The sequence below is a fragment of the Nylanderia fulva genome, unplaced genomic scaffold (genome assembly GCF_048542155.1).
Source record: "Nylanderia fulva isolate GAGA-0341 unplaced genomic scaffold, ASM4854215v1 Scaffold15, whole genome shotgun sequence".
NCBI classification, from domain to species: domain Eukaryota; kingdom Metazoa; phylum Arthropoda; class Insecta; order Hymenoptera; family Formicidae; genus Nylanderia; species Nylanderia fulva.
In genome coordinates, this window is record NW_028189730.1 from 4,775,727 (window position 1) to 4,798,020 (window position 22,294).

Genomic DNA, 22,294 nt, shown 5'->3' on the forward strand with positions numbered 1-22,294 from the left:
CTGTTACAGTTGTGTTATATCGTTACATTTATAGTCTCTTTCTCTCCCGCGAGTTCTAGTCCAACAAATATCTTGTTTATATTTTTATGTTTCTAATTTTTAATATCTTATTTGTAACTTAAAATTTTTTATTAAAATAAACTTGAAATTATGCATGATTTAAAGAAAGATAAATAAATCAGATATAATAGAAAGTATTTTAATACAAATAATTTTTATCTGAATTTAATGAAAAGAATAAATATGAATTTTAATGAGGATTTATTCTGAAATTAAAAAATATAAAATTGTTTTTATGTTTCTAATTTTTAATATCTTATTTGTAACTTAAAATTTTTTATTAAAATAAACTTGAAATTATATGCATGATTTAAAGAAAGATAAATAAATCAGATATAATAGAAAGTATTTTAATACAAATAATTTTTATCTGAATTTAATGAAAAGAATAAATATGAATTTTAATGAGGATTTATTCTGAAATTAAAAAATATAAAATTGTTTCCTTAGCGAAAATATCTTGTTTATATTTTTATGTTTCTAATTTTTAATATCTTATTTGTAACTTAAAATTTTTTATTAAAATAAACTTGAAATTATATGCATGATTTAAAGAAAGATAAATAAATCAGATATAATAGAAAGTATTTTAATACAAATAATTTTTATCTGAATTTAATGAAAAGAATAAATATGAATTTTAATGAGGATTTATTCTGAAATTAAAAAATATAAAATTGTTTCTTTAGTGAAAATATGTTGTTTATATTTCTGGTATATGTTTCTAATTTTTAATAATTTGTAACTTATAATTTTTTTATTAAAATAAACTTGAAATTACACACAATTTAAAGAAAGATAAATAAATCAGATATAATAGAAAGTAAATTTTAATACAAATAATTTTTATCTGTATTTAATGAAAAAAATAAATATGAATTTTAATGAGGATTTATTCTGAAATTAAAAAATATAAAATTGTTTCCTTAGCGAAAATATCTTGTTTATATTTTTATGTTTCTAATTTTTAATATCTTATTTGTAACTTAAAATTTTTTATTAAAATAAACTTAAAATTACACACAATTTAAAGAAAGATAAATAAATCAAATATAATAGAAGGGTAAATTTGAATTTATAAATTAATGAAAAAAATTAATATAAATTTTAATGAGGATTTCTTCTGAAATAAAAAATAAAAAATTTTTAATGAAAATATTTTTTGCTAATAATTTGATATGCATATATTGTATATAATTTCGTGACAGCAGAAATAAATCGAATCAAATTCCCAGTTTCAAATGCACTTGCCGAGATGCATCTGTCTTCTGTTCGCGATCAGACGAGAACTCTTCCCTCTTCCCTCTCGATTCTCCTCGGTTTGTCTCAGCCAATATTTTTCTCAATTTGCCGTCAAGACCGTGGTCGTAATCCACTCCGAGGACAATCGGGACCGTTTCTCTTCCTCTTCCGAAAAAGAGCATCCTCAATTATCCCCGAAAAACCCCGTCGACATGCGTCTCCGAAACGCTGATAAAATTGTCAATCTTCGGATAACAGCTACGAAGAGCCAAAAAAATAAAGGTGCAAAACTACTCTCAATAATTCCAACTTTTAAAAAAGAATCGTACAAATTTCCCAGAAACTCCGAAATTTTATATATTAATATAATTTATTTAAAAGTACGAAATTTTTTCATATATTAAAAATTCTATTAACAATTTTACATTATTACGTACTAATCTCTTTTTAATTTAAAACTGTGTTTCTATTGCATTACGTTTTAATTCCTCTTTATCATCCATTTCTCTATAAAATCTCTACATTTTTTCATATTAATAGTGTTATTAATTTTTAAAATATGCATTATGTATATTTTAAATAATAAATGAAAATTGAAAATAATGAAAGGAATAATGTAAAGAAAATTCGAAATTTTATAGAAAATTATACTACAAAAAAATTTATAATATAAATAATATTATTTAAAAAAATATATATATAGTATATATTATTAATAATAATTAATTCTTTTATAGTTACTCCAGTAAAATTAGACTTAAAAAGGGCAAAACTTCATAAAAATTAGGATCCAGCTGAATTTTTGTGGAATAAAATCTTGAAAAGTACCCTTAATTTCATCCAGGGCGTTTTTTTTATAGGGGGTAAAAGAGGATAAATTTTAGTTTTATATTGAAAACTATTAATTTTTCGAGAAAAATAGTTATTATCAAAATTATAGCTCATAAAATTCCCTACAAAAAAGGTCATTATACTTTTTCCGTGGAATTAATCGTTTCAAAGATATAGAACGAATTAAGTCAACGATTATATAACAAACTACAGACATTGCAACTTCACCGCACGTTTTACTCAAAAACGACTAGTTGTACGAGAAAAAGTATAATAACCTTTTTTGTAGAGAATTTTATGAGCTACAATTTTGATAATAACTATTTCTCTGGAAAAATTCATAATTTTCGAGATAATGACAAAAAACTAAAAAAAAACACCCTGGATGAAATTAAGGGTACTTTTCAGAATTTCATTAGAACATCGAAATAAAGGTATCCACAAAAATTCAGTTTGATCCTAATTTTTATGAAGTCAAAGTCTAATTTACTGGACGAAGTGTGATTTTCTATCAAAAATTTCTCAAAATTGTCTTTACATTTTCCCGTTACCGTTTCCGATTCGAATCTTATTCGCGAATCGAGGTGAGAAAATAGGGGATATCGCGCGTATGAATTCGGATAAGACCGATAACAGGCACCGATGACGCAACTCCCTCGAAATCTCGCGGCTGTCAAAAGCGTCGCGGCCGCAACAACGTGTCCGTAATTCGCCAGGACACGGCAGCGATTTTTTTCTCCGCGCTCGCGCACAACTAACTCATCCAATCTCGCGATCAATTACTCACCCCGTTGAAAAATGGAACGCAATCGCGTTTCCCTTCTTTTTTTTTCCCCTCTTTCATTTTCCGTCTTTTTTCTCTGAAAATTGCACGCTGTATCGAATGATAAAGGGACCCGCGTTCGAACAATACAAGTATAGATTCAAGTATGTTTTGTAACGGCGGATGTATTTGTAGATTTCCTTTGAAGTCTCGGTTCGCACAAAAGAGAAATATCCAAATATTTTATGCCTTCTCTCTTTCTCTCTCTCTCGCTTTCTCTTTCAATGGGCTTTCAAACGATAAGTTCGAGCAATAAGAGGATTATCCCACGGCAAGTAATAAAGGGCTCATAGAATTAATTTTTCTCTCGCTCTGGTTGAAACCATTCGGGTTGTTTCAATTTACGTAGCACGTAGAGGGATTATTTTCGACTCGATTGCGATTGATAAGGAAGATCCTTTTGTCGCGCGTGAAGCTTTTCAGATATATCCCTCCTTTTCTATCTGATTTGATTTGTAATCGGTAAAAAGACAGAGAGAGAAAAATTATTCAACTGCGGGAGAAAAAAAAATATATATATGTGTATAAAATGACAGAATTCGAGCATTAATCTCTCGATTCATCCTTTTTTTTTATCGCACTGCGGATATAAATTATTTCGATATCGATTACAATCGATAAAACAAAAAGTTTTGTCACACGTGAAACTTTCCAAACATTTTTCTCGTCGATTCACCAATCTCGTAAACAATAGAAAGATCCTCTATCAAGTGTAAAATAATAATAGATCGCAGATAAATAATTTTTCGATAAAAAAGAGAATTTTAAATTAGTCTCACATGAACATCTACATTTGATATCAAGATTCCATACATATAACAAATAAAATGTATATATTATTGTATACTCTAACTGTATATTATATTACCCATTATTATATACTGTTTATTATCCCTGTAATCGATGTTATTTTATTTATCCTCCAACAAATAACAATTATTATCTCATTATTTAACGTTATAAATAATCGTTAAAAATGTCATGACATAATCAATTTAACCATATTTATTCATAATCTTGATACTAATATTTTAATAATACATACATCATTATGTTTATATAAAATTGTGATAGAAAATAAATATACATTTCCTATAATAAACACATCAAAATTTTACAACACAATAATTATATTTATATTAATGCATTAAAAGAAAAAAAAATAAATTGTTATTTATAGATCGTTGTTTTGTGACTAATGTCACCGAAGATAGTTAAATAATAACCGTTTGACAACTGATTGCTCCTATTGCTTCATTACACCAGAATCGTTATTTGTTTCCAGGAGCGCGGAAAGTACCGAGAGCAGCATGTCCTGTTCCAGGACAAGCCTGTCGCAGGAGGAGTCCTTCGCGAGTCCTTGGAAGCAGCGGAGACGAGCCTCGACCTACAACGAGGCCCACCTGCAGAGAACAAGCCAGACTCTGGGCTCGCCGAAGGCCCCTAGAAAGAGGTCCTTCAGCTTCCACGAGCAGTCGTCCTGCCGCAGGAACGAGGACGACTCGGCGACGCGCAAAAAGTGCCAGAACAAAATGCCGGACGGACCCATAACTCTTCCGCCGCCGTGCACGTGTCCCTACTTCGGGGAATCCTCGAAGAAGCCACCACCTTCGAGCGAGATCGTCATCGTCTCCAGCGACACGATGAAGCCAATCGGAAATAAAAGCCTGGAGGTGGGAGGTCTGATGAGCGACGCCGCGATCAGGCCCAACAAGAGCCCGGAATTGGGTCTGCTAGGGAGGAACAATAGTGCCAGAACTGCTACGGAGGGCGTGAAGAATTACGAGCAACTGACCCTCGCGAATTCCGTGGTCACGTGGCGAGGTGGAAGGCGAGGCTCCAGCCTGGGTACGTGCCGATAAGTGATGACGATGACGTAATAAACAACAGCGGGTTTTCGATTAGCTCCTCGATAATTGCCTCCGGGAAACTCCACTCCTAGCCATCGCGTGCTAGCCCCAACGTTCCGCTAAAAATTGCGGAAACGAGAGAGAAAGAGAGGGATGGGCGAGCTCTCGAGAGGGTGGTTAGACGGAAGAGAGAGGGTGCAAACGGTTGCCCCGATCCTCTCTCGTTTCGATCACCCTCTTTTTATGACCTGGGGAAAATGGAGAGATCCGTTCGAGGAGAGAGCGTTGATTCATGGTCATTCGCGGAAAGCTTCTCGATCGTTGCCTTTCGACGATCGCCCCAGGATTTTAGCACAACTGAAAGATTGGCGATAACGCGGATCCGGAAGATTTGTAACAAAGATTACGGGAAGCCCTTATAAAATTGAATTTTCGAACCTTCGTGTTTGATATTCCAAAATTAAAATTCGTTAATTGTGTGTTCAGTTGATAAGCAATTACCTTTTTTAACACAATAGTATAATTGTAATTAAAATTTCTAATTAATTTAAAATTCATATTATTTAAATCTCAGATTAAATTTTTTGGAAACTTAGCCAATCTTGAATTATTCAATTTAAATCCAAGAATAGCAAACATATGCTTTCACGTATAAAATTCTAAATTAGATCGTAAGATCCTTCGATCCCAGAATCTTTCGTCCTTGAATTTATACTATATAGTTTCCAATTAACCTTCAAATTTTCAAACCCTAGCACCAAAATCCCTAAATCTTTATGACTTCCACCTAAAAATCTTCAAATTTCAACCTTTTCAACACTCCAATTCAACTTTCCTCACAGACTCATCATATCCTTTCGGATCCTTGCAGGCAGCACCAAGACTCTACTAACCACCCCCATGAGGGCGACGCCTCTGCGACGCGCGGCGACAATGCGGGCGCACAACGGGGCGACGACGAGCCTATCCCTGAAGCAGAACAATCCGTCATCGCCGAATCTATTGAGGTACACGGGTGGCCAGGTTCGTAGCCACCACTCACGCAACAGCAGCGTGGTGTCGCGCAACAGTTCCCGCCACGGAAGGATCATCCGGCTCGAGCAGAAGGCGACCAAGGTGCTGGGTGTGGTATTCTTCACGTTCGTGATCTTGTGGGCACCGTTCTTCGTCCTGAACTTGGTGCCCGCGGTGTGTCCCGACTGCGAGCGCCGGATCGACCGTAAGATCTTCGACCTGGTCACCTGGCTCGGCTACGCCAGCTCCATGGTCAATCCGATCTTCTACACCATCTTCAACAAGGTCTTCCGCCAGGCCTTCAAGAAGGTCCTGCTGTGCAGGTATCGCAATCAGGCGTGGCGACCGGCCAGGTAGGCCCTGGGCCCCGGGAAACCGGGGATCTCCGTCAGCAGGGTATAAAAGGAATCGATGAAATCGATGCGAATCGTTCGAAAGCGAGACGAAGATAAACTCCGAAAGGGTGTTGATTCTACTCGCGCGATTGGTTCGTTCTGGAACGAGTGATTTCAAACGAGTCCGAATTAGTTCAAACGAGTACGAACAAGTTGGAACAAGTCTGAATGAGTTCAAACGAGTCCGAATGAGTTCGAATGAATCCGAATGAGTTCGAATGAATCCGAGCTAGTTTGAATAAGTTCAAACAAGTTCGAACGAGTTCGAACGAGTCCGAATAGCTTCGAACCAGATCGTCGGACACATGTCGCCGATATCGTTGAGAAATTCACAGGTCTCTATCGCGAATCTTCCTATTAGCGACTCCTGTTAACGTTTCGTATTCGATAATTTTTCGACGAGCTAAGAATATTTTTTAAATCTTCCTAGCGGCTCCTATCTCATATCGATTACATATCAATATGCAATAATGTGTAATATAATGATGCCTATTTTAATAGTTACATATTTAAAAATAATTCATAACTTAAAGCATATCTTATATTACGAAAATTTAGTTCTTATTTTTATTTGAATTAGTTTATATTTTTGATAGTACAAATTATATCATATTTAATAATAGTTTCTGTTTTATTAATTTGAGGTTTAATATCAATAATTAAATTCCATTTCTCTCCCAGAATCTTTGATAGCGATTTTTAAACAATGCTTGATTTCGATGAAATCTCGATTCTCGTTGCTTGGACTCTTCTCGCGATAATCGAATTTATTAGAGATTTTCTTCATAAACGTACTCTACAATATTTTTCGAACGTTTTATGTGCATTTAGAGCAATCTGAATATCTGATAGCCTAATCGCGCGAGAACTCGAAACGCGAGCGAACAATCTGACTCCAGTAGCCTAATAAGGAAACTAACCTAGTACCTCCAAGCACGCTTCGTGTAACCGCAAAATCACTCGATAAACTATCGCCGACTAATTAAATTCTCATTTGAATTTCCCCTAATTAAATCCCGCACGGAATATCAGGAGGAGTTTGTACATAAAAAACGAAACAGCGTGCATTTAATTATAATTACAATTAAAAGCATAGAATGCATATATGCATGTATGTGTGTGTGTGTGTGTGTATGTATCTGCGTTTGTGTGTATATATGTGTACGCGCGCGTAAAAAAAAAATATATATATATATAAGCTGTTATCACATATGAAAAAAATGGTGCTCATGTGCAAATAATGTGTCAAGCGATGAAGAGATATTTCTGATGAAAAATAAGAAGAGCTCGAAAAGTGAACAAATCGTTAATATATTGGACATTATAGTATTTATCGATGTATACGAGGATGAAGAAAAATATCCCCCTCTTTAAACAAAAAAAAGGAAAAAGACCCCTAAATCCTTTCGTTGTTCCTGGCATGTTGTGTAAACTCGCCGCGCAATAATTAAAGAGATACAACAAGCTTCCTCTTATAATATCCTTCAATATTATTTCGACGGAAACGTGACCACTGTCCGACCACTTTTCAGCGCATCTCCTATTTTATTAAGAGCGACAAAAAAATTCTAGAAAAATTCCAGATCGAAAATATATATATATATATATATATATATGTATACATTTGAGAGAGATAATTTTCTTAAATATATTCCTCCGTACGGAATTTTATCATCGCGATTGCACATAATTTTACCGCAACCCGATATATATCCGGATGCGATCCTAAATAAAGCTTTCGCAATCGGACGACGCGAATATTCGCGTTTTTTGCGGAAACCTATAACTTCTATCGTTTGCCAAAATAAAAGCACGATCGCGCCGTCGATTTTGCGCATGCGCGAAACCGCGGTTCGTCACGTCGCGTTGATATCGAACCCCGACACAGGTGATGGTGAACCAGCGAATATTGCGATATATATATATGTACATCCCACACCGATATATGGACGGATGAACTCCCCTTTTCCCTTCACTGGACAGGACGCCCAATCAGAAAATCAATTGTGTACGTCGCCGCCGCGTTAATCGCCCGATCGACCGTTCACCATCGTCGCGCTAATTATTTAGTTTTCCATACGTTGTTCGCTGCCTGTCCCAACGTTGACCCCGACATGGAACCCGTTTAAACGTGCGGGCTGCATTTCACCGTCAATTGTGGAAAAGAGTTAACCGACAGGCGACACGACGTCGCGATTTCAATGATTGCTTTTTAAACCAAATTGCTGATTTAACGATCTCGTCGAATAATTCCGCTGCGTACGAAAGAATTTTTTTAACAGAGATATCAAGCGTCAAGATAGATTTGGTGTTATATATTTTTATTGTCAAACCCCAATTGTGCTGATTTAACAATATTATCGAATCATTTTTTTTAATATATATATATATATATCAAGAAAATGTTAAGATATATTATTTAATATTAAATATTTTTGTATTATTGAATCAAATTAATGATTTAATAATATCATCGAATAATTTTTTACTGCAAAGAATTCTTAATTCATATACTTTTATTTTTTAATTCATTTTTCAAATTTTATTTCTCTTCCACTTATTTTTATTTAAATTAACAACTTTGAATTTCCCTTTCCGTCTCTAGAAAAAAATATTATTAAGACAAGAGATAATCGTGAAGATAGAGAGTGACCTTTTTGCGTCAGATAAGTTAAATCTCTCTGAGGACTTTGCGACTTTTTTGTCCCTTAATCATTATTTATATTAAATTGGGCTGTTAATTTTGCTAAGGCAACGTGATATATCATTAAGTGTGAAAACAAGCCTAGCCCGATATCGATTGAGATTAATTGACCCCGCCGCGAAGTCGCGATATTTCGAGAAGTTCGGAAACTCCTCCGCTATCTGATGTTGTCTTCAGCAAGAACCGACATTAATTATGTTCACTCATTAACGCGCAGCGCAACTTACAAGTCCTTCGGTAAGACTCACGATTGGATCTTCGCGGGATATACATTCGTCATAAAGATGAAACTCCAGAAACTTAATTATCAAGATTGTTAGTGTCAAAAATTCAAATTGAAGTGACTATAAAATTGTAAAAAAATCCGATAAACACGAGATGTGACATAATCATCTACACTCCAAAAATATGTAAAATTACATAAATAAGTGTAAAATTACAATGTAAATAACAAAATTGTATACTTTTTCATTATTTATCGTGTAATTTTACATTTATTATTTATGTAATTTTGCAGATGTTTATGTTACATATATTACATATTTTTATACAGTGTACCTATACTGTATTGTAAAAAAGTATGTAATATATTACATAAAAATATGTAAAATTACATTAAAAATATGTAAAATAAATAATAAGTGTAATTTATATATTTTTAATGTAATTTTACACATTTTTTTACAGTGTGTAAAAAAGTATGTAAAATTACATTAAAAATATGTAAAACAAATAACAAGTGTAACTTTACATATTTTTATGTAATATATTGCACACTTTTTACAGTGTAGCTTGATGATATTAATTCGAGATAATGTAAATTTATTTTATAATTAGTGACTTTGAGCGAATTAAAAAAAAATTGCAATTACAATAAATAAAAAATCGGTAAATTCAAGCTCAAGAAAAAACATGATATTCAGGATTCACCTTGCATTCTCACCCTCTTTTTCTTTGTAAGTGCGAAATGCAACCTTTCCATATATTATTCACACGTTATACTTTGCTCCGCAATTTCTCAGCCGAGCGCTTACTTGAAGTAAGATCCACCGCGAAATTGGCAATCTGCACAATTAGTCTGCGTCTCTCGACGAAGGGAAAGACTAATCGTTGTAAATCCCTGTGGGCTGAATTCCCCATTAACCCTTAAACGGCACTCGAAGCCCCCGCTTACTTCCGGTAAGAATCGATAATGAAGAAATAGTAGCTCGGACGAGAAATTCAGTTAATTGCCATCAGATTGAACATCAGTGAATAAAATAAAATTAATAATTAATTTTTAATAATTAATAAATAATAAAAATAATATTAAATAAATATAAATAAAATAAAATAAATAATATTAAATCAATATTTTTAAAGTGTATTCAAAATCCGAGGGAAAAAATATAATTGTGATGATAGGTACATAAAATAAATCGTAATAAAAAAAAAAAAAAAAAAAATTCTCGCAGACCGATATATCGACGCTCGAGGGAGAAAAGAGCACTTTTATATCGCGCTCGCTCCATTTCAGTCGAATAACTGAAACGGCATCGAGTGTTTCGCAAACAACAGCGAAGAAGACAAGTCGAGAGCACATCGGTGGCCGCAACTAGCACAAAAGACCAAGAGGCGAGCGAGTTCGAAACGCGTGTTCGAGTTGACGTTAATTAAATTCTCGACAGCGCTCGATCGGACAAAAGAGTAGGATCAATCTCTCTCGAAAAGAATATCTGAAGCCGATCTTTATTTTGGAAATTCGATGCGCGCGCGCGAAAGGGATAGAGAGATAGAGAGTGAGATATGCAAGTGCGACATGTTCTGCGTTTTGTGGTTGAACGCATCTCGATGCACCTGGCCTGCGAAACACATTTCACAGACCGCGTCGGATGTATCGGATGTGTCAAACATACACATGTGACATATACAGAATTCGATATTGTATAAATTATATTATCTTTTGGCTTCATATTTTTTTAAGACGAAAATTATTAATTTTAAAAATAAGAGAATGAACAGAAGTAAATTTAAAAGATTAATTCAGATGAATAAAATAAAACTACAAATTTTTTGTAATGAAATTATTCAATCGGCAATTTGACTTGTATATATTATATTATTTTTTGTCTTGATATTTTTTCTCGAGAAAAAATTATTAGTTTAAAAAATAAGGAAATGAAGAGAAGTAAATTAAAAAAATTAATTAAAATAAATAAAAAAAAATGAATAAATTAAAATTTTTTAACACTAAAGGAATAATAAATAAATTTTAAATAATATTGCTGAATCACCGATTTGATTTAATAATATAAAAATATTTAATATCAAATAATATATCTCGTCACGCTTGACAAATTTTCTTGATAAATGTACAGAGTGTATCTAAATAAATGCAAAAAATTTTAGATGATCCTTTGTCGAAAATTAAGAAGGGTTTCTTATATAAACATATACTCTAAAAATAAAAAAAAATGAAATAGGGATTGGTTTCATCCCCTTATAAGGATACAGATAAAAAATAAATATCCATTTTATTAGTGGAAAATATCCACCAATCCAATTTATCTGAAATTTACGAAAAAAAATAGTTTAATTTTTACCTCCCTCTTTAGAATTCTAAAGATTAATCTTCCTTAATTTTCGACAAAGAAATCTCAATTTTTCGTACTTATTTAGATTAATCTGTATTCTATCAAATGTGATTTTCTTTAGAAATACGGTACAATTTTTCTCTATTGCTTAAAAAAATAGGGATTTATATGATGAAAATATCATCTCGCTATCGTTGAATTTTTAATCCCCCAATCAATACATAATTCTTTATCTCTCCATGTATAAATATCCAAGCACGTTTTTTTCTAACAGCTGGACATTAAACATTCTTCTCCTTATAATTCAGAAAGTTTTCGAGTACAAACCGACCCTTTGTATTTCGTTTCGGGCGAAGAAAAGTTGGACTCATTTAATAAAATTGCTTCGGGTATACTTGTTCGTTGACAGAAGGGTTTTAATCGATTGTGTCGCAAGTGTCTCTTTCTCTTTCATCACAAAAATCTAAGAGAACCAAGCTGATGAAATTGAATTCGCCGGTCTTTTTAACACCGATTAAACGTCTCGGGGATTTAAATTGAAGCTTCCTCGCTCAAAGCAACTCTCCGAAATTGAGTCCTACATCGAATTAGATATTAAAAGCTTCGTAAATCGCGAAGCTTCTCTCCCTGCAAAATCGAACATTACGTCACGATATAATGCGAGTAGTTAGTCGCAGGAGAAGCGAACTGGTGCTCGCAGCTGCAGCCTCGAGGAGAGAAACTGCAATAATTTAACATCGCGGACAGTGACATAACTGCCTCCGTACTCGTTAATCTATCGTAAGAAAATGAGGCGGCGAACTTGCGAGAGCGAAGGAAGCAGGAGAGAAACGGAAAATGTTTTTCCGACGCTCCCGCGCACGATAAACTCATTTTAATTAACGAGCGGATCCGCGTTAAAATACGACGTATTAAAGCGCATTATTTATGGTAGACGAGATGCAGCGGCGGTGAAAATAAATGTAACAAACCCGCCCTCTATTCTCCCCCGGGAGAAAGTTACTAAATCCTACTTTGCAGATTTCTCAGCCGTCATTCTCAAAACGCAGTAAGGTCCTAACTTTAGTGGACGTTCAAGTCCCAAGAAGCCGCTCTCTTTTAAAGGGAAATATAAATTGGTATGGAAACTTTCCGCGGGGGAGAATTTTCAAATCTCTCGAGATTTTCCGTGTCCGGAGAAAAATATCAATCCGCTTTGGGTGTTTCAAATAAAATTCGCGACACCGTACTTTTAATTTTGCAAAAATTTCTAAGTAATTTATACATTCGAAACTGCTAGATTATAATTTACTGATAATAATCAGATCGGTTATTTATTTAAGACGAAAGACAATACTAAAGTCATTAAATACCTGCAATAAAAATTTGCTAATAATAAAATCTAATAATAATAAGAAATTTACTAATAACACAATAATAGATCGGTAATTTGTTTAATTAATATAGAAAGTTGGAAGCATATTTTTAATTTTGCGAGAGAGTCATTTGTTTCAAGATTGAAATAATTGCTATATATATAACAATTTACTTATAATTTACTAATAATAAAACAATACGTTAGTAATTTATTTAAGATCAGAAAAAAAAATGAAAAGTCTTGCGTGGGAAATAATTATTCAATCATCGCGTTTAATGTAATTTAGCGATAATAATAAGATCGATAATTTATTTAAGACGAAAAACAATATTAAATACCTGAAATAAAAATTTACTAATAATAATAACACAATAATAGATCGGTAATTTATTCAAGATGAAAATTAATATAGAAAGTTGGAAGCATAGTTTTAATTTTGCGATAGTCAGTTATTTCAAAATTAAAATAATTGCTATATATAACAATTTACTAATAATAAAACAATACATTAATAATTTATTTAAGATCAGAAATAAAATGAAAAGTCTTGCGTGGGAAATAATTATTCAATCATCGCGTTTAATTAAATCCTTAATTAATTCTCTGTTAATTTATTTCGCGATGTAGACGGTAATTTTCGTGAAAATTTTAAAATATTATTGATAAAACGTTAATGAGAAATGCGACGCTCATTACTACACCCTCGTTCGAAAAGGGATGAAAGAGAGAAACGCGTCTTCTCAATAATAATTCTCTCGATTAACATTTGCCGGCTCCAATTTTCGAAAACACCGTTCAATAATAAACGCAGATTTTAACGTAACAACATTTTGTTGCCGTAACTCTGCGAGAGAGAGAAAGAGAGAGAAAGAGTCATTAATAATTTTTTTCGCAAGATGCCGCGCTATTTTTTTTTTTATCAACCGTCCCACGGCGTAAAACTCGTTTGCGTGCATTCCATAAAAAGGTCATTACCGCATGCACTTGCATCGAGAACGTGAATAAACTTCGCGACGTAACGGGAAATAGGAGAAAAAAAATACCGATTACTCAAGCAACATTAGCATCGATCTTTTTCAACAGACACGCAGAGAGTCTGTTAATCCATCTTTATTATTTATTAATTATCAGTTGCGATCGAAACATTAATTTCTCCGTTCAATTTTGCGATAACCCGCAACTCTCGACAAGAAAGTCATTATAAACAAACGATCGCAACAATAAAAATATAAAATAAAAATAATAATAATAATAAAAATATAAAAATTGTCAGGACTCGTGCTTTAAAAAGGATTCGAAATACATAAATAAAAATATTGTAAAAAATGTAGTAAGAAAAAAGGAATCATAGGAGCTAGAGAAGAAGAGGAAAGTTAAGAAAAAAGAGAGTAGATAGAGAGGAGAGGAATTAAATAATAAAAAAGATAATAGGATTAAAAAAAAGATAGATATATGATAGCAAATAAATAAATAAATAAATAACCTATATTAAAAAAAATATATAGATGATTTTATTCAAATAATAAATAAATAAATATATATATATATTTAATAAAAAATATATATTATATATATTTATATTAAATAAATAAATAAATAAATAAATAGATAAATAAATAAATATATATATATATATATATATATATATATATTAATGCGAGAAGTTAGACGACACAATGTAATGCCGCAAGATTATCGATTCGTAATTAGACGCGAAATTAATGTTCTGTTAATTAGCCGATTATTGCCTGCGAATTAATTCGCGGCAAAGGGTAGAAGAGGCGCGCGAATTAATTCCAGTTGGGAAATATTAAAATCGGACGCTGGGTCTTCGGTGACTCTAAGCAAGGATTATCGGGGATTGCGAATTCGCTAATCCTCCCCGTAGGATTTAAATGTCACACGAAGATATTAATTCGCATTTCGTATCTTTCCTCTATTTTTCCAGATAATAATTCCCCCTGCACAAGTTCTAATATCTACAAGTAATCAACAAACTTAATTCCTGAGAATAATCATCCCCCTTTTTTCTTTCTCCGTTAATTAATTTCCCCGCTTCTTTTTTCTCACTTTATAAATTTTTCTTGAAATTTTCCGCATCTCTTTCTTATTCTCTTTACTTTTATATTTTTTTTTCCGTGTCATCTTTATTTAATTCGGATCGAGAACCACTTCGGAAGCTCGGTCGAGAATCCACTCACGTATTCCTAGATCTCCTTCGCATTCCCCGCAATCCCTAGGTTTCCCGAAATTAATTTACATACAGTCGCTATTAGGGCGCTGATTAAAATCGAGATTAATGGATCACAGGTAGCGCACTTTCCTTCAGATTCTCACCGCTGCTTATTATCCTAATTCCCGGCGAATCCTGCCCACTCGACCTCACGTCCTTTCGTAATCCTCATGAGAAAACGACGGTTCTTGCAAGGAAAATCTCATCATTTCACATAGTTGACCTAAATTTTCACATTATTTATTTATTTATTTACCTCACGATAAAATACATTTGATATGATACTGTGAATTCTTTATTTTTCATTATAATTTTATTACTGTATATATCGTATACATATATTATAATTATTGAAAATTATAAAAAATATGATTAAAGATTTATTAATAAATTTACATTACAGTTATTATAATTATAAAATATAATGATAATAATATTAATATTAAATTACAATAAAAAATAACATATTTACAATATTATATTTAATAAACATATTTTTATCGTGAGACAAATAAATAAATAATGTGAAAATTTAGATCAACTTTGTGTATATATGTACAATAGATATATATTTTTTTAAAGAAATTTTTTCTTAGAATTTATTAACAAAAATAAAATAATCAATTTTTATAAAATTTGTGTAATTCCAAAATTTTATTAAATATTTTTTAATCCGCTTTTTAACTATTATTTTGCAACAAAATATTCTGTACAATAAATTCTATATTGACGATTGATTCGTAGTCCATTTGTTTAAATGGTGGAATTAAATCGGCGAGTCCTATCATAATCATATTTTATTATATATTTATTTTAATTTTGTTCTTCCAATTTTATTAATAAACCTTTAATAATCCTACTTCATAAAATTTGTGTAATTCTAAAGTTTTATATTAAAGTATACTTTCCAATCCGCTTTCTAATTATTAAGAATGTAATGGAACACTGTGTATATCGAAATTTTTATTGACGATTGATTCTAAGTCCATTTGTTTGAATGCTGGAATTTAATCGTTCGACGAGTCCCCGGAAAGTCGAAGAAAAATATTTTCCAGACTTTCCCAGCTTTATTAGACGACCGAGACGTTCGCCAGCTTACACTCAATGAAACCAATAATTTTCCCCAAGTAATAAAAGACATCAATCGTCGTGAAATTAAATTTCTCTGCCTGCGGGATTCGAGATATCAGTATAGAGAAAACAAATTTTAGACGAGAAATATAAAATCTAACGTTCATTTCTATCTCGTTTCAGTTTAAACTCTGTATCTTAGTGTATCTCGACTCTCTTTCGACGTATTTCTTCGATTAAAAATTTTAAAAAAATTATCCCTTCTTCCTATACCCACATCAACTTAAGGAGATGCTGCCGTTGTTCTGTTTTACCGACTTTAAGTTAGGTTAGGTTCACTTTTTATTGAATATACAGATTGAACATTTTTATTACTTCTGTATTATTCTTTCATGTCATCTCTATTGGGAGCACCATATTTTGTGCACAAATAAACCACAGAACTTTTGTATTAAGTAAGTATTGTTATGAGCTAATGCAAGAGGCCGATCAAAAATTGTAATCTTTAACTTGTATTGTTTTTATACGAAATTACAGCGCTTCCCATTCATTATTATCAGTACTTTAATTGTGGAAAAGGATTTTTCAATCTTTATAGCCAATGAAAAGAAAAGCCTTTGAACTCAGAGTCGGTAAAACAGTCATGGTCAGCATCCCCTTAAGATTCGAAAAAAATTAAGTCTCGTTCATCTATAGAATTTATATCCATTCATTATTATCAGTACTTTAATTGTGGAGAAGGATTTTTCAATCTGTATAGCCAATGAAAAGAAAAGCCCTTGAATTCAGAGTCGGTAAAACAGTCATGGTCAGCATCCCCTTAAGATACGAAAAAAATTAAGTCTCGTTCATCTATAGGATTTATATCCTTCCTAATCCTTCTATATTAATAGACAGATACCGAAATATTGAATACATCGATAAACAGGTGAAAAATTATACGCGCTGACAGGAGGGTCAAAGTGACAATATGTTACAAGATACACGATATAGGACGAATATGACATATGTGTATAATTGAACGGGTCGAAAGAGAGGGTGCGTAAGGTCGGAGCAAATGTGCGGGCAACGACAACAACTTGTCCCGCGATCAATAATAGCGTAAACGCATTCGGACGGATAAATAGCGATCAATTGCAGGCATCGGCCATTGCCATAACCGCGTTAATGATTGCATCGCGAATTCCGGGGATCGCGCGTTAATAGGCCACAATTGCACGTTCAATTACTCGCTTTGTCCTAAACGCGAGTTGTGCACTCGCTCATCGCGGAAGAGAGCGAGAAATATGCATATATGTATATATATAATATATAATATCTAAATAAGCTGTAAAAAATTTTAGGGGATGACTCTTTGTCGAAAATTAAGGGGGGTTTCTTATGTAAACATACACTCTTATATTTTTCCCTGAGGAGTTAGACTTTTCTAAAGAGGGAAGTAAAAATTGAGTTCTTATTTTTTTTTTTTCAAATTTCAGACAAATTAAAAAAAAATAAAACCTGGTAGATATTTCCCACTAAGAAAAAGCATATTTATTAATATTTTTTAAATTTTCCTGTTCGTTATAAAGGGATGAAAGTAACAATCCCCATGTAATTTTTTACGGAACGGAATACGATCATAAAATATGCGTTAGAAAGTTTGATTTCTTTAGAAACTTTTTTATATCTTTTATTTTTTTCGTAAAATCAATAGTTTAAAAAAAAAAATAAAATACGTTCTTGAGCAAACAATCCCTCTTTAGAAAATGTATATAAGAAACTTCCCTTAATTTTCGACAAAGAATCACTTCCTAAAATTTTTCGCGCTTATTCAAATACACCCTGTTTATAGTGTCCCAAACTCATCAGACCACTTAATGGGAAATTCCTCAGATTATTTGGAGACGACTTTTCCTTAACAAAAATGTCGAGGTTATTTTTTGCAAGCTCCCAATTTTTGTCATCATTTATCTTTGTAACTAAACCTTAAATTAAAATTTTATTAAATTAAACGCGATCTGAAATTAACTAAAAAATTTAATTTTATTAATATTTTATTTTCACAAGACTTAATTTGCGCAAACCTTTTTATTTTCAATCGCTTGTAACTCGAAAATTATTGGTAACTCGATGTTTTCACCGAAGAAAAATCGTTTCCGAATAATCCCAAGAATCTGTCATTAACGAGTGATTCGGTAAATCTAAAACACCGTGTATATATGTATATATATGTGTGTATATATATATATATATATATATAGTTCACTATCTCTCTACACTAGATAATTTCTTGTACTTGAAATAATGCGCGAAGACGCATTAATAATTATCCATAATTAACGCAATTACACCATAGTTACATACTCTTTGTTTAACGATCGTAATTAATATTATATACAGTCATAACGCGACTTCTACGAAAAAAAGAAATAAATAAATAAAAAATAATGCCGAAACGCACCCCACGGTCCAATAGAGAATTCCATTATAATTAATAGTCGCGATATAACCGATATTGTTAATTTAACGATTGTAATTATTAAATTAAATGCGAACGCGACACGGCCAACGGATTACTTGATAATTAATATAATTTCAACGCCTGTATACATACTCTGCCAATTTAACAATTATGATTAATGCGTTTCGCGTTATAAAATAAATGCGTAAAATAACAAATGTTACGTATACAATACGCAAGAGAGAGATAGAAACAGATTGCACCTTGAAAATTATTTACCAATGGTTAATAATTTTAATGTGTCGAAGCTTCTGTATTCTATACAATATATCGTTAATCCAGTGATTATAATTATCGGCAAATCGCAATGCAATATCTCGGCGTTATATTGTTTGCAACACACGTAGGCGCGATAATTCACAATCGATCGCCGCGTTATTTCCCTTATTGCGCAATCGATATTTCGTAATATTTCATACATATGTTCATATATATACATACATATATCTATACATAGAGGGTGTCCCAAAATTAATAGCAAACATTTTAATGGAAGATTCTTGGGATCATTTGGAGACGATTTTTTCCTCAACAAAATGTCGAGACATCAATAATTTTCGAGTTATAAACGATTGAAAATAATGAATTTTTCTTAAACTAGTGTGTCTCTTTTTTCTCCTCCTTTTGGCTCCCGCGCGAATGTTAATTAATTTTTTTTATCCACGAATAAAGAGGGGATTATTTGATCTTTTTATTTTTCTCGTGATTCTTTTTAATAAAATAAAAAAGACGCACAAAATAAACCTTGTAGAAATAAAATATTAACAAAATCACATTCTTTTATTACTTTCATGTAGAGTTTACTTTAATAGAATTTATCGACTTTAAGTTAGGTTAGGTTAGGTTCAAGTAATCGAATCTTTTGATACAGGCTTTTAATCTCATTTTTATCACTTCTGTATTATTCTTTCATGTCATCTCTATTAGGAGCGCCATATTTTGTGCACAAATAAACTGCAGAACTTTTGTATTAAATAAGTATTGTTACGAGCTGATGCAAGAGGCCGCTAAAAAAATGTAATTTTTTAACTTTTATTATTTCTTATACGAAATTACAGCGTTCCCCATTCATTATTATCAGTACTTTAATTGTAGAGAAAGATTTTTCAATGTGTATAGCCAATAAAAAAAAAAAAGCCTTGAGCTCAAAGTCGGTAAAACAGTCACGGTCAGCGTCCCCTGAATTATGAAGATACATGATGGCAAAGTTTGAGAACACGCAAAAAATAATGACCTCCCTCGACATTTTTGCTGAGGAAAAATCGTCTGCAAATAATCTTACAAATCTCCCTATTGACAGAGTGTCCGATAATTTTGGGACACCTTGTACATATCCCCTCGAAGAAAATACCCCAAAGAGTCAACGTCGATAAAGCCGATGATTAATCGGCCATTATTCAGCGACGATGATTACGATACCGGAAAGGGAAGGAGAAGGGTGGCGAAACAGAGAGAGAGAGAAGAGGCGATTACGGTAATCCAGTAATTGCGAAATGCACACGGGAGAGCAAATTTGTCTCTACGCTGTATATTAATAATCGTCCGCCGGACTCGAAAAGCGATTGCGCTCGAGCATCTTTCGCGAATAATATAACATAAATAACGAGAAAATGTCATAAATTCACTCAGTAATCCTTAAACGCGTTCGTTCTATTAAATTGTGGCGTCGACGAATGACAGAAAAAAAAAAAACAAAAAAAAAACAGTTGCGTTTGTACATAATGAAAAGCTTCGCGCGAAATGTATATAAGCGCGTTTCCTGGAAAATTAATCTCTTCTCTCTCTCTCTCTCTTCTCTTTTCTTCTATTATCTCTAATTATAACAATATTAGACACTTACGTAATGCGCGGGAGTATAAAATTTGCTCCTTCTTCTTTTTTCTCCCGCGCAAATATTAATTTATTTTTTTATCAAGAGGGGATGATTTGATTTTTCCTTCATTTTTTTCGCGTTTCTTCTTTCCTCTTTTTTAATAAAACTAAAAAGCCGCATAAAATATTTAAATTAAACTTACTGACTGAAAAAGTGGATAAATCACGGTCGGTAGTCACGTTTCGGTCAGATCAAAGGCGACTGCGTTTTCAAAGGTCAACGAAACGTGCAGGACGAATTGGCGACGGTGGAAAATGGAAACGAGGAGAAAGGGAGGAGGAGGTTGTTCAAAGGGCTGGCGGAGATTGAATGCGGGGAAAGAAAAAGAGACAAAAATATGTGACCCGAAATTTGAATAATGAAAACCACCGGTCCCGCGTATTGTCCGGACATTAATTAGAAAGGATGGACCGCGAGAATGAAATGAGGTCCTCGCGAAGAAACTGAGTCCCAGGGATGGATCTCTCTCCCTTTCTTTCTAAAAAAATTTTCTTCCTTCAACGAGATAAAAAATCAGCCTTTTTAATCCTCTAGGTATCCATTTATTGATAAAAATCCAAATTAAATTGGATATCGAAAGTAACTTCAAATGTTAAAAATATTTATATATATGTCGGAAATTTTCCCTTTCTTTCTAAAAAAATTTTCTTCCTTCAACGAGATAAAAAATCAGCCTTTTTAATCCTCTAGGTATCCATTTATTGATAAAAATCCAAATTGAATTGGGTATCGAAAGTAACTTCAAATGTTAAAAATATTTATAAATATGTCGGAAATTTTCCCTTTCTTTCTAAAAAAATTTTCTTCCTTCAACAAGATAAAAAATCAGCCTTTTTAATCCTCTAGGTATCCATTTATTGATAAAAATCCAAATTAAATTGGGTATCGAAAGTAACTTCAAATGTTAAAAATATTTATAAATATGTCGGAAATTTTCCCTTTCTTTCTAAAAAAATTTTCTTCCTTCAACGAGATAAAAAATCAGCCTTTTTAATCCTCTAGGTATCCATTTATTGATAAAAATCCAAATTAAATTGGGTATCGAAAGTAACTTCAAATGTTAAAAATATTTATAAATATGTCGGAAATTTTCCCTTTCTTTCTAAAAAAATTTTCTTCCTTCAACGAGATAAAAAATCAGCCTTTTTAATCCTCTAGGTATTTATTGATAAAAATCCAAATTAAATTGGGTATCGAAAGTAACTTCAAATTTAAAAATATTTATATATATGTCAAAAATTTTCCTCGTCTGAAAAAAAAATACGAAGGACTTTTGTAGTCAAAGTTTTCTGAAATATAGGAAAAGAAGACTTCTGATGCTAAAAAAAATTGTCACGATGCAAATTGTCGAAAACGTGCAGTTGATATCTGGTATTTTTAATCCTGTCAATAAATGGATACCCAAGTATCCATAAAAATCCAAATTAAATTGGGTATCGAAAGTAACTTCAAATGTTGAAAATATTTATATATATCGTATGTCAAAAATTTTCCTCGTCCAAAAAAAAAATACGAAGGACTTTTGTAGTCAAAGTTTTCTGAAATATAGGAAAAGAAGACTTCTGATGCTAAAAAAAATTATCACGATGCAAATTGTCGAAAACGTACAGTTGATATCTGGTATTTTTAATCCTCAATAAATGGATACCCAAGTATCCATAAAAATCCAAATTAAATTGGGTATCAAAAGTAACTTCAAATGTTAAAAATATTTATAAATATGTCGGAAATTTTCCCCGTCCGAAAAAAAAATACGAAGGACTTT

At 32.2% G+C, this 22,294-nt stretch overlaps 2 protein-coding genes across 4 annotated transcripts in view; one reads left to right on the forward strand and one right to left on the reverse strand.

Annotated features, from left to right (window-relative positions):
- The window catches only part of 5-HT2B (5-hydroxytryptamine receptor 2B), a 78,019-nt gene extending 69,447 nt beyond the window's left edge, over positions 1 to 8,572 (forward strand). For all 3 annotated transcript variants that reach the window (XM_085480559.1, XM_085480558.1, XM_085480557.1), the window contains 2 exons: positions 4,242 to 4,804; positions 5,678 to 8,572. In XM_085480559.1, coding sequence (XP_085336685.1) covers positions 4,242 to 4,804; positions 5,678 to 6,177 — 1,063 coding nt within the window. In that variant the 3' untranslated portion in view covers positions 6,178 to 8,572. The remainder of the gene's footprint in view (positions 1 to 4,241; positions 4,805 to 5,677) is intronic.
- The window catches only part of Rpn2 (Regulatory particle non-ATPase 2), a 64,383-nt gene that overhangs the window by 17,921 nt on the left and 24,168 nt on the right, over positions 1 to 22,294 (reverse strand). The gene's annotated exons all lie outside the window — the stretch shown is intronic.